Source organism: Euphorbia lathyris, chromosome 7 (assembly GCF_963576675.1).
Source record: "Euphorbia lathyris chromosome 7, ddEupLath1.1, whole genome shotgun sequence".
NCBI classification, from domain to species: Eukaryota; Viridiplantae; Streptophyta; class Magnoliopsida; order Malpighiales; family Euphorbiaceae; genus Euphorbia; species Euphorbia lathyris.
The window spans coordinates 47,691,411-47,709,304 of record NC_088916.1 but is presented as its reverse complement, the minus strand read 5'-3'; the positions used below and the strand labels follow the sequence as shown (position 1 = coordinate 47,709,304).

The 17,894-nt window shown below is 34.7% G+C and overlaps 1 protein-coding gene across 3 annotated transcripts; it reads right to left on the bottom strand.

The window, feature by feature from the left end:
• Window positions 1-2,873: 2,873 nt before the first annotated feature.
• LOC136235378 (D-3-phosphoglycerate dehydrogenase 3, chloroplastic-like) lies at window positions 2,874-9,087 on the bottom strand. Of its 3 annotated transcripts, XM_066025027.1 has the most exons (7): window positions 8,439-8,574; window positions 7,856-7,932; window positions 6,120-6,496; window positions 5,938-6,048; window positions 5,779-5,874; window positions 3,456-5,201; window positions 2,874-3,352 (listed from the first exon to the last, which is right to left on the bottom strand). In XM_066025027.1, the coding sequence occupies exons 2-6, from the start codon at window positions 7,905-7,907 to the stop codon at window positions 4,530-4,532; spliced, it is 1,308 nt and encodes a 435-aa protein (XP_065881099.1). In that variant the 5' UTR covers window positions 7,908-7,932; window positions 8,439-8,574; the 3' UTR covers window positions 2,874-3,352; window positions 3,456-4,529. The 3 variants fall into 3 exon arrangements, with proteins under 3 accessions (XP_065881099.1, XP_065881098.1, XP_065881097.1); XM_066025026.1 differs by lacking the exon at window positions 7,856-7,932 and having other exon boundaries at window positions 3,427-5,201; window positions 8,439-9,087; XM_066025025.1 differs by lacking the exon at window positions 7,856-7,932 and having other exon boundaries at window positions 8,439-9,087.
• Window positions 9,088-17,894: the final 8,807 nt, after the last annotated feature.

Genomic DNA, 17,894 nt, shown 5'->3' with positions numbered 1-17,894 from the left:
AAGTGACACGTGGCATTGGTGTGGTCAACAGTCAAGCGCGTTTTCTACACGGGTCAATATTTTGACCGAACATAGAGGTGTAAGGGGTTGTATGTGATGTTTTTGGAGAGTTGAGGGGGTTGAGAGGTTGTTCCCTAAATTGAAGGGGTCAAGTGAAAAAAAGTTACAAGTTAAGGGGGTTGGGTGCGTATTAAGCCTATAATTTTATTCGGATGTAAAACTCATTCAAATTTGATTTATAAAGTTTTACTGGCTTAATATATCATAGCTACCGAAGTTCAATAAAAAAAGTTGATTAGCTTTGAATTTACAGAATGTCTTGTTAACCTTTTAAATTAATTTAAAATAATATGTTGATTATCGTAATTTATTTAAAATGATTTATTAATCTTTTGAATTTTACTGTAATGAATTGACCATTGAACTTATACAATGCAATTTGTCCAAAACCAATTTTGTTTGTGCTAGGGACTTTAAGAAGTTAATCATACCACTTTAATCAAATTCAAGAGATTAACAAGACACTCTGTAAATTGTAGGTCAATCAACTTTTTTTTACCAAGTTGGAGGACTCTTAATGTATTATTAACCCAAATTTTACCATTTCATAAGAAGTGCCCCCACTATCTCTCCTAAAGTTCTTTTGGTGGAGCAAAAAGTTGATATTTTATTTTGGATATTTTAAGCTCATGTTCGATAATTTGTTGTCTCAATTGAAGAATCTAATGTTATTAATGCATTCACAATTGATGAACTGCAAATTTCACTTATCGTGTGCATGAACAGAATTTCCATAGGAGCAATGGCGAGGAACATGCCTTGAAGGTGACTGTGGATGACAAACATGGAGGTTGAGGTCGGGGGTAGAGGCAGCTACAGAGGCAGAGTATATTTTGAGATGAATCCAGAGGATATTTGGTTCCCTCTTGATTCAGGTTGTTCCAATCATATCTATATGAGTGGAATAAAGGCTGCATTTTGCGAGCTAGATGAGACGTTTTGTGAAACAGTAAAATTGGGAAACAATGCCAAAATGAGTGTTCTCGGAAAAGGAAAGGTGAGACCACATGTGAATGGTGGCAATCTTTTGATGAAATTATTGACGTTTTGATCGAAAATGACGTTGCGAGTTATGCAGGAGGCAGCGATGAAACCTCAGAAACGAGGAATAGTGAACTAAACACAGGATCTTCACATAGCTCAGAAACAATGAATGGTGAGCCAACCTCAGCATCTTCACACACATCCTCAGAAGATTTAACTGAAAGAGGACACACATCCCCAGAAGATTTAACTAAAAGAGGACGAAGAAATCGACAGATTCCAGATTATTTGCAAGATTATATGACTGGTGACATGGCTCGAATTGCATCTTCCGATCCAATTAGGTTTGAAGAGGCTAAAAAAAGTTCTTATACTGTAAGATAAAAGGGAATTGAGGGAAATGAAACATGGAAACTAATTGAATTGCCTGCAAGTGCCAAGAAGCGGAGTGAAATGGATTTTTAAGACAAATTTCAATAAACTGGGAGAGGTGGACAAATATAAAACAAGGTTAGTGGCGAAGGATTATTCGCAACAAGAAAGAGTGGATTACACCGAAGTTTAGGCCCTAGTAACAAGGATGGATACAGTTCGCATGCTCATCGCTCTAGCATCTCAAAAAAATTGGAAAATCTTCCGGCTTGACGTGAAATTAGCCTTCCTTCATGAAGAATTAAGTGAAGATGTATATGTAGAGCAACCAATTGGATATGTGCAAAAAAGGAGTGAACAGAAAGTCTATAAATTGCACAAGGCCTTGGACGGATTAAAGTAAGCTCCACGGGCCTAGTTCAGTAGACTTGAAACGTACTTTCTAAGTGAAGGTATTCAAGGGTGCCATACTGAACAAACCTTGTTCATTAAAACCCATAATAATTATCGTGATGATTTGATTTATACTGGTGATGATGAAGATGTGTGAATTTAAAAATTATATGTTAAAGGGAATTTGATGAAGAGGGTATCAAATTTTTTCTTGGCATAGAGGTTTTACAAACAACGAAGCGACATATATATCTGTCAAAAAAAAAAAAAAAAGCATTGAATGTTCTCAAACGTTTTGGTATGGAGGTTAGTAAACGTTTTGGTATGAAGGTTAGTAATGTTGTTTGTAATCCCGTAATAGAGACATACTTCAAACAAATAGTAGGAAATCCCATATACCTCACAACCATAAGACCTGATATGATCTTTGTTGTCAGTTCAATTAATTGTTACGAACCTACATAGTTGCAGAGACCTGATATGATGTTTGTTATCAGTTCGCCATCGCTACAAACCTATATAGATATGTGAAAACGACAGTGAATTATAGAATATTCTATAAGAAAAGTGAAACTAAAAGAGTTTCTTGCATTCACTGATTGATGATAGAAAAAGCACCTATAGATGTCTTCTTAATGAATTCAGGAGTTATTTCATGGTCTTCAAAAAGATTTTCTATTAACAGGATAGATGGTTGGATGAAATTTTTATCTCCATGCATCATTTCTCTTCTACTTCTGTTTGAAATCACTAAAAGAACTGCTGTTTTTTTTTTAGTATCTCAGCCTCCAGTGAGATTACTGATACCAAGTTATTGTTAGAAAATATTGAATAAACAACTTAATTATTTGATAAAAAAAAAGTGGTTTAAATAGCCGCCAAAGACGAAAGAGAAACTCAGATAAATTATAATTGGACCACTAACAACAATACATACAGAAAACAAATCTTCAACACTTATCCAACTAATACCTAATAAATAGGAATATTTATTCTAAGTGCAAATTAACTTACAGCTTTTAGAGCTTTTATTGGTGTCAATAGTAAGTTGTTTAAAGATTGAATAATTGCTAACCAATACTTGTATCATAGTATTATAAAGGCCAAAACACTAGAAAAATCCATACTAAATTACATCTCTTAATGGTCTATGTTACTTCTAGCTGAGAGGAGAAGAGTAGGAAATATAAATATCCAAGGCAGGCATCACAACTTTCAATAACGTAACATATAAAACATTCATTATCTGTCTTTATTTCTCATACTTGTAACCAACATACTCCTATCTATCTATCTATCTATTCTCAAGTGATCATTTGGTTGTACTATCCTTATCCTTGCTCTTCCCCACTATTGCATCCTTTGCAGACTTTAAGGTGTTTGTCACTGCAGCTGTCGTTTTAGCCAATATGCCTGGTTCCTCCCTATTTTTAGGACGAAGGTGAACCACCCCCACCTTCTCCTTTGTAGGATCTTCTTGCCCTGCTTCTGACCTGTAATCTACCGTCTCCACTGCACCTTCTTCATTAATCCTTTCATTTCCCTGCCAAACACAAGCACAAGCACAATCACAATCACAATCACAATTATTGCTAAAACGTAAATTCTTAAACTTGCCAATTCAGGAAATGGACTCATTTAAATACTTGTGCGTTCATATTTGCTGTTTTTTAATATTCCTTCTTCTTGCTTCTTTAACACCTATAGGCTGAAGCTACCTTATTAAGCTATCAATCAATATATATCATAGTTCATTTTGGATGGTAGTTCAAGTTTAAGACACGTAACCTGTGCGGTGGCTACTCCTACTTTTCTTCATGGCTCAGGGTCTCAGACGGGTGGACACGTGACAATTTGTTGTCTTCAAGCAGGCAATTGCCTACTAGAAAAGTGCATTTTCTATATTGAAAAGCTAATCACAAAGATACATCTGCAGTCCTTCCCCAGCAAGGGAAGTGTGTGCTTAGCAGGCTTCTAAGTTTTGGCAAGGCCCACAAGAACTTGGCCTTAGGAATTCCAGTAAAAGCCCAATTTACCTATATGGAGATTGGAACCAGATGTGTTTTCCAGAGACGCAAAATTAGGCCCAAGTTTTCTGCTTGTGCCCATCCTTCAAAATGTTCCACCTCTTGATTGACAGATGAAACTAAAACATAATACTTGCCAAGTTGCAAGTTTAATCCACAGCTGCAAACAAAGCCAAATCAGATTCCTGAAAGAAACATACGAGGGGCTTGAACGAACTGAAACAGTACATCATAATATTGTAAATACAGAAAAATATAAACAGAGATTAAGAAAAAGTCGAATTCAAATTTGTTTTTTGGTTACATAAAGTTAAGGTAAGGTAGCATAATTTCTTCCAAGCCCAGGTAAACTAATTTACATATTGCCTATTGCCTATGAATAAGGGGTAAATTATGATGAGTGGAAAATTGAATCCTAAATCTGACAAGTAAGAGCATGAACTTTTTAGTGCTAAGGAATGATAATGAGGTAGAATTAATTGAATATTATGTGGAAAATGGATGATGATAGGGTAGAATGAATTGAACATTACATCGAAAATGAAGAGGAGGTGATGGGGATATTAGTAAGATGTGTTTTCAGTATATATAAGTGCGTTTTAAAGCAGTGAGACCGAAGTATTAGATTTGAACCAAAACCCACAATATGTAGGTGTTATATTTTTACCAGTCCCTTACATATTTACTGCATTACTATAACTTGAGAAAAACAAATTCTTCAACGGCTGGTATTTCCCCAATTCTCTTAAGCGCATCCTTGCTGGGTTCCTCGTCTACACCAATGGTCATAACTGCTTGTTTTCGTGGAGCAATCCTTCCAACAGTCATGAAACTAACATTTACATTCTCATCACCGAGAATACTGCCTACTTTTCCTATAATACCCGGTTGATCTATCTGCCTGCACAATATAAGGCTGCCTTCCAAGCTCACGTCAACACCAAATGATCCTACCTTGGTGAGATGGGATTTCCCATCTTTCACTCTTCCCTCAACTTTGATCTCACCATACTCGGACATCGCAGTGCCAAATTTAGATTCCACATTAGCTATTTGAACTTGGATAAACTCAAGCGGATTTTCTGGTGAACCATCTAGCATTATAAGCTCTTCTGCTATCTTCATTCCTCTCTGTTTAGCAATGAAGTCAGCATTTACCAGGTTTATAAAAACACTGGAGATAGGCTCCATTAAACCCTTTGTAACCATTGCTCGAAGCAGTCGAGTAGCGACATCATCTGGACGCCTAGTAGAGGCATAAGTCACCTTTACAGATGTCACACCACTTCCACCTGCAACCAGTTGCACAGCAAGCCTTCCTAGTTTTTCTGCTAGAGCAATATATGGTGCAAGCTCTGAAAGAACCTACAATCATGGGGAAAGTAAAATTGAGAAGGGAATTTACTAGTCACTATGTAAAATAGGTAACTGAACATGAAACAAGTTTGAAATCAACTCCAAGACAAAAATAGAGAGCAGAAGAGCAGTGGTTTGTTACACAGAAACTACTCTTTAGTAGCGTTTCTGCATTTCATGTCCACTTCCGTTTGAGTTTAGTGTTCATCTCCCTTTCCTGGCTATGTTTTAGAAATAACGTCCAGATGTCCGTTTCAGTACAACATAGAATTCAAGGAGTTTTTCTAGCGAGACAAATTTGGTAGGCATGTGCAAAAAGATTTGTTTGTTTCAAATGCCATTACTAAATTTAGCTGAAAAGAATAGAAAGAATTCCATATTACTATTTTATATATAAATATGCATGTAGAATTGTTAAATATCCCACATTGCTAAATTAGGAAGCTGTACGGCTCCTTAAATATATGAGTCAAACCTTCCCTGAGCCATGGTACTCAAAATTAGTTTTCCTATTAAACCTCCTCCTTGAGTACTTTTGAGGTGAGTTGGACCTTTGTTTAAGAATAAAAAGAGTAAAGGAAGCTACCTCAGCAGGAACCACAGGTGCATTTACTGCAGTGGCAGCAAGCTCTCCTTTCAAAGCCCCGACAACAGCTTCTGCTACTTCAATGGCTACACCTTCCTGAAGAAGATAAATAAGTAACTAGAGCATAGCTAGATAGTCAAAATACATGGATCAGCTCACCTGTGCCTCTGTAGTGCTGGCACCAAGATGAGGAGTAACATTCACATTTTCATGCTGCACCAACTTGCTGTCTTGTGGTGGAGGCTCCTCCGTGAAGACATCAAGAGCAGCCTGTGCAAATGCCATATTTGTTACAAGTCTAATAGTAAAAGTGGCTGTAAAAATGTCTACAGAACAAGGACCTGAGCAACAATCCCGGAATCCAGAGCCCTAACCAGAGCCTCCTCATCAATGACTGCACCACGAGCAACATTAACAATTCGGACTCCTCTCTTCATCTTTGAGAAAGTCTCATCATTGAACATTTTTAATGTAGCAAGGGTAAGAGGCATATGCAGGGAGATGAAATCAGCTGATGATATTGCTTCTTCAAAGCTCACCAACTCCACGCCTACTGCATGGGCACGGTCTACAGGGGCATACGGATCATGTGCGATTACATGCATGCCAAGACCCTTTGCACGCCTAGAAACTTCTGATCCAACCTTCCCAAAACCTATTACAACAAGTGTTTTCCCCACAAGTGACACCCCTATATACTTGCTCCTCTGCCAATTGCCTGTAAATTCCATCTAGAGATGTATCATGTTTTCATGAGAGAAAACATTTTTTTTTTCAATTTAGTACTGTTCAATATCAAATCACGAGACAATACTCCAATTACAATGAAGTCTCCTTCCATCGACAATATATTTCTCAGTAGCTATATTTTGCAAGTTGTGAGAAAATATGTACGAGTGGATTCAAGAAAAAAAGATCATAGAAACTGCTGTCCATTAAAATGAAGAGATTGTCTAGACTTGGAAAAGTTAAGTCCTACTTCTCTGGCAAAACTTGGAAAAATCAACATCATGTTACTAATTTAGTTAATTAGGTTCACTGAAATAAATAGGAATCTTTTCTCCATTGAAATGAATAGAAAAACATTTCAATTATTAGCAGATAGATAATTATTAGCAGTTTAAGTTTGTGTACTCCTGAGCTTATTGGTTAGAGTTGAAGTCACGACCTTAATGTTATTTTAATTGCTCAGCTTTTAGATAGATTAGACTTGAACACAATGAAAAAAGTTGACGCAGATACCATCTCAATTTTTGTTTTAAGCCAAAAAAGGAAATTCTTTCCCCTTTCCTAACAAAAACCACTTTTGTAACTTGTTTACTGTCACATGTTAATATGAATTGAGTCTTTAACCATCAGCTTAAACTTTTAGTTAAGTTGTTCCATGACACTTACCAAAGAAACAACATATATTTTCTAGGATTGAGAAGCAAAGAAAATAAGAGAAAGAAGAAAGAGATTGCAGTACAAGGTAAAGCAAAGAAGCTTCAATGTTGCCTTGACTGATTTTTGTGTTTATGCATCTTTTCCCATTTAGTAAACACACGGCCATGGAAACAACGACTTTCTGGCAAGTTTAACTATATTTTAGTGTCTTACATATTTGAGATGGAGAAGTTATAATACAGAGAAACTAAGAAATGGTTGATCTGGAATTAACTGTGGACACAAACTTGCTGTTAATATTTTCAAGTTTTGCCACAGAATATGAACTTTACTTTTCCTAGTCTAGACAGTATTAATTCCAATAACTTTACTAATTCTATGATCTGTCTTTTGTGAGCCTACTCGCACATGTTCTCTTTCTTAACAACTAACAAATTTCATTACAGAAAAATAGATGGTGTTAGATATCCTGCATTGAGGGAGCTGTATAGTTGCTTTAATATGTGAGGCAATCCTCCCTTTTGAGGTACATTTTGTGACGAATTAGCCATTTGTTTACAGATTGTAAATGGAGTTAGACTTGAATATTAATTGGAATGATTTGATATAGAATAGAATTAAATTAATTTTTCCTTTCTTGAAGTAAAAGATACAAACTGAAAACAAATGCCACTAAGAAAAAATAAGGTACCTGAAGCCACTAACGTTAGAAAACATTTTGGGATCTCTCTCTCCCCGCCCATATATAAGGAATTTGTTTTTGTAGGTCTAACAAAAGGAGCAAAACTTTGAGCAGCAGCTTGTTAAGCCTATTGCCCAGGTCAGGCTATCATAATGCCAATATATGGGACATCCAAAAGATACAAGTTGTTGTTGTTTGTACCATGAATCAACATATAATGAAAAATTGTGAAAAAAACATCCATTTATCAACCATACTATAATCTATAAAAATGCTAAAGTTGGAATTCTATCATCTGAACACCAAACAGGATGTACAAGATAATTTCATTTTCGTTCCAATTTCAATTCCAAAATCAATCAATTAGTGCTTTTGTTTGAAAAAACAGAAATGCTGGAAACTCATCATCAGCAGACTATGCCGATTTTTATAGCAGAGCTATACTTCTTTGCTAAGGAACAAAAGACAAAGAAAGAAGATATAATTGAACAGTAGCTGTGGGAAAAATTAATTCATCACTAATTGTGCGCTAGTTGCTCGATTAAATGCCCAAATAAAAACACGAAGAAAGAACGAAGCAACTAGCACAAACCAGATTTAAGTGATGCATCAGCTTGCGCTACATTCCTGGCCATGGAAGTAAGCAACGCAATGGCATGCTCCGCAGCTGCAATGGTGTTGGAAGATGGCGCATTGACAACCAAACAGCCATGTTCAGTGGCTGCGGACAAATCCACATTATCAATTCCAACTCCAGCTCGACCTACAACCTTAAGCCTTCCACCAGAGCGTTCAAAGACCTCACGCGTAACTTTGGTCCCACTCCTGACAATCAAAGCGTCACAGAGTGAGATCTTAGTGCACAATTCCTCCGGACTGAGGTTATATGAGCAATCAACGTTGGCAAATGTTTTGAGAAGCTCAAGGCCAGCATCACCGAGCTTCTCGGAGACAAGAACGGTTGGTTTGGCGTCCAAAAAGGCGGAAAAAACTACAAGTCTTTCTGCTGCTCTGTGTTGGCGGGTATGGAAGTTCGCCGCAGCGGAAAGGGAGGGGAGAGAGAATTTCCAGAAGAGAGAGGAAGGAGATGGTTTAATTGGAGTGAACATAAGGTTCCATGAAGATGCAGCGGCCATTCTCCTCTAGTTCCTGGTTGATGCGGGGGTGACAAAGTGAAAGAAAGTAAGGGAAGGGGATTGACAGGTTGATTGTGCATTGTTGATCAAGTTTGAGAGGAGAGGGATGGATAGCGCCTATTTGGGGGGTATAACTCAAATTCTGACAAATCAGCAACTTCCACCTATCAAGATTGCATTTGCTTTTGCTTCTCCAACCTGTCAACTACAAACCATTTTTTACACTAATCAAATTGGAACTTTTTACTCAACTCTATTTTTAGAAACACATTATGAAAAACCCAAATTTTCTTACCGTTGAACGCTTTAGTCCCCACGTTAGATTATCTGTTAGTCATCCAATTTTTTAGTTAATAATATATTGAAAACAATTATAATATCAAATTTACCATTCCTTTTAATATATCAAACTCAAACACAATTCTTTCACGAAACATTTCCTTCTTCGCGTTTTTGGCCTTCCTCTTTGTTTTCACGTTTCTGTTCTTCTTCTTCTTCCTTGCGTTATTGTTGCTCTTCTTATTTTTCCTCTTATATGGTATGCTGCAACTTTTCTTCTTTTTCTTCTTGTGTGGTACTTCAAGTGGAAGAGTTGAAATCAATGACTTCTCCTCTCTCGTCTTCTACATTGAACGTCTTACTCCGAAATTAAAGGTAAATTTCTGAAAGTCTATTTTCTATTCATAATCTTCTTCTTATTCCTCTAAATTTTTCTTTAATTATTCATCTTGTATCAGCTTCAAATTTATGAATTCGTCAAAATAAGGGTTTTTGTGAGATTGATTTGATTGAGGCTTGAAGCTTGAAGATCAAAATGTCAATATGCTCAAGGGATAACCTAAAGTTCTTTAACAGGGGCTGCTCATGTGAGAAACGTTGTGAAGTCAAGATATCTGATAGTGCAACGAACCCAAATAGGTTATACTATTGTTGCAGGGATAATGAGTGTGAGAGTCTTTTGGGATGGTGTGTTACTCAAACTTTGAGTGCCACAAGTGAAACTTAGGTCAGAGCATGTTGGAGTCAAGACATAGAGGAACTTGAACTAGAAGCACATTAGAGATGATGGAAATAAAGGAAGATTTGATGAGATTAAGGATTGAGCTAAGGAATGACATGTTAGGGTTGATGAAGAAGAACAATGCCCTTAAAGATAAAGTTGTAGCTTTTGAATATGGAATTTTCATTGTGAAGATTATGACCATGTTTGGCAATTAGGTGGTGGCAATTAGTTGATTACTTTTTTGCTAGCTGATTTGATTAACTGATTGTGTAAACTTGTTTGATAAAATTTAGTTCATTTGCTAATAGTTATTTGTATAAAATGATAAATAAGGACATGATAAAACATTTATTTAGGATGAAAGGGTAATAATTAGGGGTAAAAATGTCCATCAAAAGAGATAGAGCAATAAGCTAGTTGAAAATGCTTCTAAGATAAGCTTTTTTATAAAAAATAGTTTTTTGGATCCAATAAACTCTTTGAAACCTCTCTTCACCAAACATCACTAGTTGGGTGTTTGTTTACTCAATTTGCTCATGTTGTTTACCTTTTTATTTTAAAAATTGAAGTTTTAGGTGTTTGGGTAGAGAACCGTTCTTTGTACATAAAAAAATAGATTTTTTCCAATAGCAAAAAATCTTTGTTTCTCCAATAGCAAAACAACGTCAATAACAAATGACATGTAAACCAAGCCAATCCTTAGTAAAATAAGCATAACTTTAGATACTTTCCCTTGTTTGTCAAATAGTTGTTAGCTGTTAGCTATTAATTGATTGTGTAAACTTGTTTGATTGCTAATAGCTGTTTGTATAAAATGATAAATAAAGATATAATAAAACCTTTATTTGGGGATAGTAGTTAAGGGTAAAAATATCGTTTAAAAGAGATACATCAATAAGCTAATTGAAAAAGTTCATAAAACCAATTTTTTCAAAATTAACTTTTTGTACCTAATAAACTTTTTTAAATCTCTCTAAATGGCCCAAAACTCTAATTTTACTTAAAAACTTTTTACTAATTTGGGTGAGAACTGATTTTAATTCATAGATTTTTTCAAAGAAAAATTAACTTTACTTGCTCTCAAGATTTAAAATTATAAGTTTATGTTAGGCATGAATAGTTGAATTTATAAGGTTTTTATTTGGATAATTTACAAAATACATCTTACGAAAATTTCATTTACATTTTTAGACTCATTTAGACATATGCTACTAAACTAGACTCTTCTAATACGTTTTTCAAAAATACTCTTACAAACCCCTCATCTTCTTCAACCTCATCTTATTTAACTCATCTTCCTCCCAATCTACTAGGCAATTTAAATTAAAGAATGACAAACAACACTCTAAAGGATAATGTTTCAATCGCGGTACGCCTTGCTGTCCGATCTCAGATTGGCGTTCGTTGGGCAGACCGGCGGAAGGCTGGGTGAAATGCAACAGTGACGCATCGTTATTTCCGGAAAGTCTAACCGGAGAAACTGGAGCAGTACTCATGAGCTTCAACGGTACATTCATGGGCTGTCAAAGTAAGTTCTTTCCATTTATGTATGAACCACGAGTTATGGAAGCACTGACTCTTCGTGAGGCTTTGCAATGGATTATTTCATTAAACTGTACCAACGTGATTTATGAATGTGATGCTCTGGAAGTCGCAAACATCATCGATTCGACGTCGGATGATTTATCAGAATTCGGTAGCATTATCAAAGACTGTAAACAGCTTTTACTTAATCGACACAACTTTAAAGTGTCTCATTCTTCGCGGTTAGCGAACGGGGCAACTCATGTCATTGCACGACATGCCCGTTCCAATGCTAATGGCTTTTGTTCGTTTGAAGCTTCAAGTTGGTTGTTGGAGACTCTATGTAAAGACTCTTTTTTTTTTTTTTTGCTTAATTTGATATTCTTTCAGTTCAAAAAAAAAAGTAAATTTTGAATGTGTTGTGACCTTTTTATGGTGAAAACGAAATTAAAAGTATGCCAGTGGTTTATAGTCAGTGTTCTAAAAGTCGGCCAAGTCGCCGACTAATCGGCCGACTAGTCGGCGAAATTCAGAACACTGACCGATTTTTTATAACTGGGCGGGTTAAGTCGGGGGTCCGATATATTTCCGCCTAGGCGGTTCAAGTCGGGGTAAATCGGGGCTAGTCGGGTTAGGCGGGCAAGTCGGGTTAGGCAGCTAAAAATCGGGCCAGGCGGCTAAAAATCGGGTTAGGCGGCTAAAAATCGGGTCAAATCATAAAATTATAAAAAATTTGCTACAAAATAAATAATACAAATAATTAATGATCACAACAACAACTAAAAATAATAAAACTAATTTACATAACACTAAATAAAATTAATTTCAATATATTAAATTACGAATTAAATATTTTGAGAAAGAAAATAAAGAATTATTTGATGAATATGAAGAAGGTAGTAGACATATTTTTTTTATGAATATTTAATATATTATTTATGAATATTTTATTATTTATTTAAAGTAAATATTTATAATATTTATTAATATTATTTTTAGATGTGATAATTTATATTTTAAATGTGTTTATATAATATTTATTTAATTATAAATATAAAAAATAGAAAAATACATATCCGATTAATCCCCGATTAATCCCCGATTAATCTTTTGAGGTCTTGTCCGCCCGACTAGCGCTTTACGACTTTTAGAACAATGTTTATAGTACCCGCGAATTTTGGAATGCGTCGTATCTGACTGTCAAATGATTGTTAGAAATAAAAGGGACCGAATAATTCCTTAAGGTCCAAATTAGAGCTTAATCAAAGAAAAAATAATAAATTGCAAAAAGGTCATGAAATTGTAAGAAGGCCGGAAATAAAAAGTGTAAGAACTTGAATTTGATGGCTTGAATAAACTAGAAATTACAAGGAAATGTGTTGAAATACAAAAATGCAGAAATTTATGATGGGAAATAAACTTATTTAGAGTTAAGCTTCGTTTTTGGTAGATTTTGGTTGTCCCTCAACATGAAGATTAATTTGGCTTTTATATCTTCTAAACCTTGGTAACCACCTTCTATGATGTCCATTTCTTAAATAACTACCTTCAATTGTCACTTCTTACTACCACTAACTTTTAGGAGATCTTAATAGAAGAACGACCATCATAACTGATTTTGGTCTTGTTATATGCTAGAAGGTCACCAATTTGAAAACCATTCAATTAACAATACAAAATATAATTTAATTAAATAATTATTAATGGATTGACGTTATTTAATTAGTCTATCCATATAATAAAAATTTAATTAAACTATATATTAAGTTCAATAATATAAATAATTAAAAATGAATGTAAACAGAATGTTTAGAGTAAATTTCTTCAACCTCATCTTCTTCTTCAATCCATTTTCTATGTAATTTTGAATGTTTAAAATAAATTTAATTGTTTGCAAATATCATTTTAGTTTGAATTTTATGAAAGAATTTTTACTTCATAAAATGTGAACATGTCATAAAATAAGAACCCAGATTGGTAATTTCATAAAATAAGAATTCAAATCATAAAATCACAACCCAAATGGATTTCAACTTTAATTACTATTGATAATTAAAATTTGAAAATGTATGTTGAGAAGAGAATGGTATTTTACAATTTAGGAAACCCAGTGAAATGACAGCAGCTTTAGTGGTGGTGGATTGGATTCTACATCAGCATGCCTATAAAGCTGTCATCCTGGATGCGTGTGCTAACAAGCTCCATTTTATTGGTAATACTTTCCAAAATTTACCCTTTAAGTTTTCATAACTTTTCCATTTTCCAATAAGTTTCATCTGATTATTCTGCCTCAAGCTAGAAAAATAGTGACCATTAGATCATACTAACTTCAAATTTCATTAACGGTAGATGAGTTTTTTCTAATTAATGAAAAATGTATAATTTTAAGCTTTATTGGATGGTGAAAACGCTTAAGATTAGAGGGTACTCAACTTATAAAATTACATTCATTTTTCATTAATAAAATTTGAAATTGCATTTAATAATAAATATTAAGATTTGAGTACTTTATACACAGCTAGAGCAATTTGGTAATGAAAATTGTCTATATAATTTAGGGAAATTTACACGAAAATTCAAGTTTAAAATTTAATATACAATTTTGTCAATTATTTATTTCAATTATGTCAAATTCAAAAATGTTATGGCAGTTAAGAAAACCACCTTCTCTCATTTTTTGCGGCTGCCATTTTAATTAAACAATTAGTTTATTAATTTGACTTTTATAAGATAAAAATCACTCTTTTGATATGTTGGAAATTAAGTTATCAATATTAAGAAAACAATAAATAATTTTTCATTTATGATTTTCATATAAACAACCCTATAATTTATGTTTTATAATCTTTTTATATTTATTTATATAATTTTTCTGAACGTTCTGTGATCGGTTCGATAAAAGCTCGATTCGGTTCGGTTTGATTTGTAAATGAGTCGCTCGCGAACACGATTTAAAGGTTCGACTCGTAAATAAACCGAGCTTGAGCATGACAAAGCTCGACTCGGAAGCTCGCGAGCATGCTCAATTATAGGCTTTTGAACGAGTTCATGAACAAACTCGATTATAATGTACACGAACAACCTCGATAAAAGCTCACGAACAAGCTCAATAGAAACTCGTCAATAAGCTCATGAATAATAATGAATATTATTTATATTTAATAATTATAATTTGATATATGGCTCATTTCAAAATCATTGTATTTGATATTATAGTAAAATATCAATTAGATTAAGAGTAGAGGAAAGATATTTAGAGTTTTTTTTTTTTTTTTTTTTGTCTGAATCATCACTAAATCACTTTATATCTTCATCCTCTTCACTTCTTCTCCCCCATTCATCTTTTTCATGAGCATGCTTAACAAACTGCTCGTGAGCAAAGATCGTGAACAAAATACACAAGCACCTCGCGAACTAAGCTCGTGAACAAGATAAACGAGCTGACTCATGAGCAGCTCATGAACAAACGAACTTCTAAATCAACCGAGCTCAAAAACAAATTTGAACTCGATTCGAGCTCGTTAATATTATTATGAGCCGAGCCTGAGCAAACTCAGCTCGATTACAACCCTATAATTATGAGGTTAAAAAAGTTGATCTTTAAGATAAAGATGAGATTAAAGAAGATATAAAACCAAAATAAAATAATTTACAGCTAAGGCCACTAAGCAAATGTAACTCTCCCCCCATGAGAGCTTGTTTGAGGGTCGACGACATCACATACAATCTATCTCTACTCGGGTCTTTGAACATGATTTCTCTGATGTCCTGATCCTTTATCAAAAAATGGTCAAGCTAGAATTCAAAGTAACATAAATTATCGTAAGCAAATTTTCGGACAGATAGCAAAGATTTAATGAGTTTAGGATCTAATAAAACATCTTTCACTTTAAAATGAGTAATTTTAGATTGACCATAATGAGTGATAGACAAACTTTGTCTGTTTCCAAAATGAACGTCAGCATATCCCTAGTAAGGTAGCATGTGGGTCATGTGATGAGTGGCACCTGTATCGATGTACCATGACCAAGGAGGCCTAAAGAAAGGGTTCAGAGGAGCAGCATAGCGCTAGGCATGATGAGAGTATTGCATCAATTTACCTAGTCCTTTGTCACCATAAATGTGATAGGCCCCCTGTTTCCTGGTAGCTGAGTTGGGCGGCTGACTAGGTTCAATGTATGCCACTATTGTTGCCACAATGGCTATCTGCATTGGACTGGTGATCTTAAAAAGGACTTATTGAGATGTGAGGAGGGGGTAAAGTTCAAGGTAGTTAGGAGGAGGCCCTTGACGTACCATTAGGGCAGTGATAGCAAGGCGATATTCAGTCTTAACATTTTTAAAGACTGCAGCATAAATTGGATATCTGGCACAATACTTCTAGAATTAGCAAGTTCACCAGTAATAATAATAGCTTTTCACAAATATTAACCAATTGGCATATCATTTTGTTTCAACTCTTGAAGTTCAACTAATAATTGCATTTTCTATTTTTAGAGACAGTGTTAAAAGCCCTTTCAAGAGTCAACCAAATATTACGTGCAATGGGTTTATTGTGAATGACAGGAAATACTTCAGGTGTGAGAGAGGTGTATAACCATGAATTAACAGACCCATTACCTTTCTTACAAGCATCAATCACATAATTTTCATAAGCACGTCCATGATAATTAGTATGAAAAACAACAGACTCAGTAGGCATAACAGAGGTACCATCAACATGATCAAAATCCCCCATAGATTTTAACTGAAACTCAATAGTCGCACACCATGATAAATAATTACTAGGGGTGAGTTTTTGTGTTACCGTGACATTGGTGGAGATTGGTAAGAGTAATATGTAGCTCATAGGAGAAGATTCAATTGGTCATGGTGGTTGAATAAAGTGATCGACTAACGGTACATAAACCATATGAGATTGAAGGGTAGATTGTACATGTGCAATGGAAAAAAATTAGGAGTCGAAATGATAAAGATTTGATGGCGTGGAGTTATCAAGTGGATGAAAATTGTTTGACCGAGGTCCATGGATGTATGTATTAGATGTAAGAGAGAAGAAAAGGTAAGAGTTTGGTGGTTTATAAAAGAACGAGCGGTTTTGATCACATAGACCTTAATGATCATGCAGTATTTGTGCATTCACCATTAGATCTAGGCTTATTAGAATCTTAAGGTGGAGATTCAAAACATCGTATGGCTTAGATTTAATAAGCTTAGATCTAACGGTAAATGATCAAATTCACTTGATCATTAAGGTCCATATGAATATTCCTGAAGAACGAGTTAGGATGAGAGAGAGAATAGTTATGGCTAAATAATTTTGATAGGGCATAGAGGAAGCAACATCAAAGATTAAAGAATCAGAATGTAGTTGAGAGAGGTCATTGCCATTAATAGTAGTGAATGGTGATATGGTTGAGTGTGAAGAAACTGCACTGGCTCGAATGGAATTCTCGAAAGAAGGAATTGTAGCGATCTGAATGGAGGCAACATCAGATCTGAACCGACTGGAATCTGGGTAGTAGCATGCGACAGTGAGTGGTAAGTTTTGGCAGCAGAGACAATGGAACACTGACATGAATCGGAGAAGCAATTGAGGACAATACTACTGTTGAAGACAAATGAGAAAGAAAGGTACTTGGGAAAAAAAAGAGAGGTGGGAATTCAGTAAAGAGGAGCAAAGTCGGCCGTTTGAGAGTATGTCGGAGTTGAGGAAGGGATAGGCAGCAGAAATGGTAAGCCGTTAGAGGTGGCTAAAAGTGATGAGCTAGTTTGCTCTGCTACCATATTATAAATTAAATATTTGGCTAAAATAATAAAAATGAAGTTTGAGTAATCCATATGTATTAGCTCAATTGGCGAATTCACAAATTATAGAGGAGGCTTATTTATTGGAACAAGAGGCTAACAAACTTGATCTTTAAGATAAGAAAAGATAAAACCAAATTAAAAGAGTTATACACAGGAATTTTCACATGCACCTTAATGAGCAAGTGAATTTGTTCATTCACCGTTAGATATAGACTTATTAAAAACCTAAGTCTCAGGATGCTTTGAATATCCACTTTATGATTCTAATAAGCCTAAATCTAACGGTGAATGAGCAAATTCTACATGCTCATTAAGGTGCATGTGATCAAGATTGAGGTTATATAAGATAAATGATATGTAGCTAACATGAATCTTCTCCGGTTAACACCTCAAACACTCTTTAAGTGTATTCTCCCTGAATTAAATTTTTGTGCTTTTAAACTCGAGATCACTCACTTAAATAACTTAAGATTTTGAACCATTCAAACCAATTTTAATTATTAAATTGTATATAATTTAAAACTGAACTATCAATTTTGGATGAGGAAAGTAATTAACTAGAAGTCATCTTAGA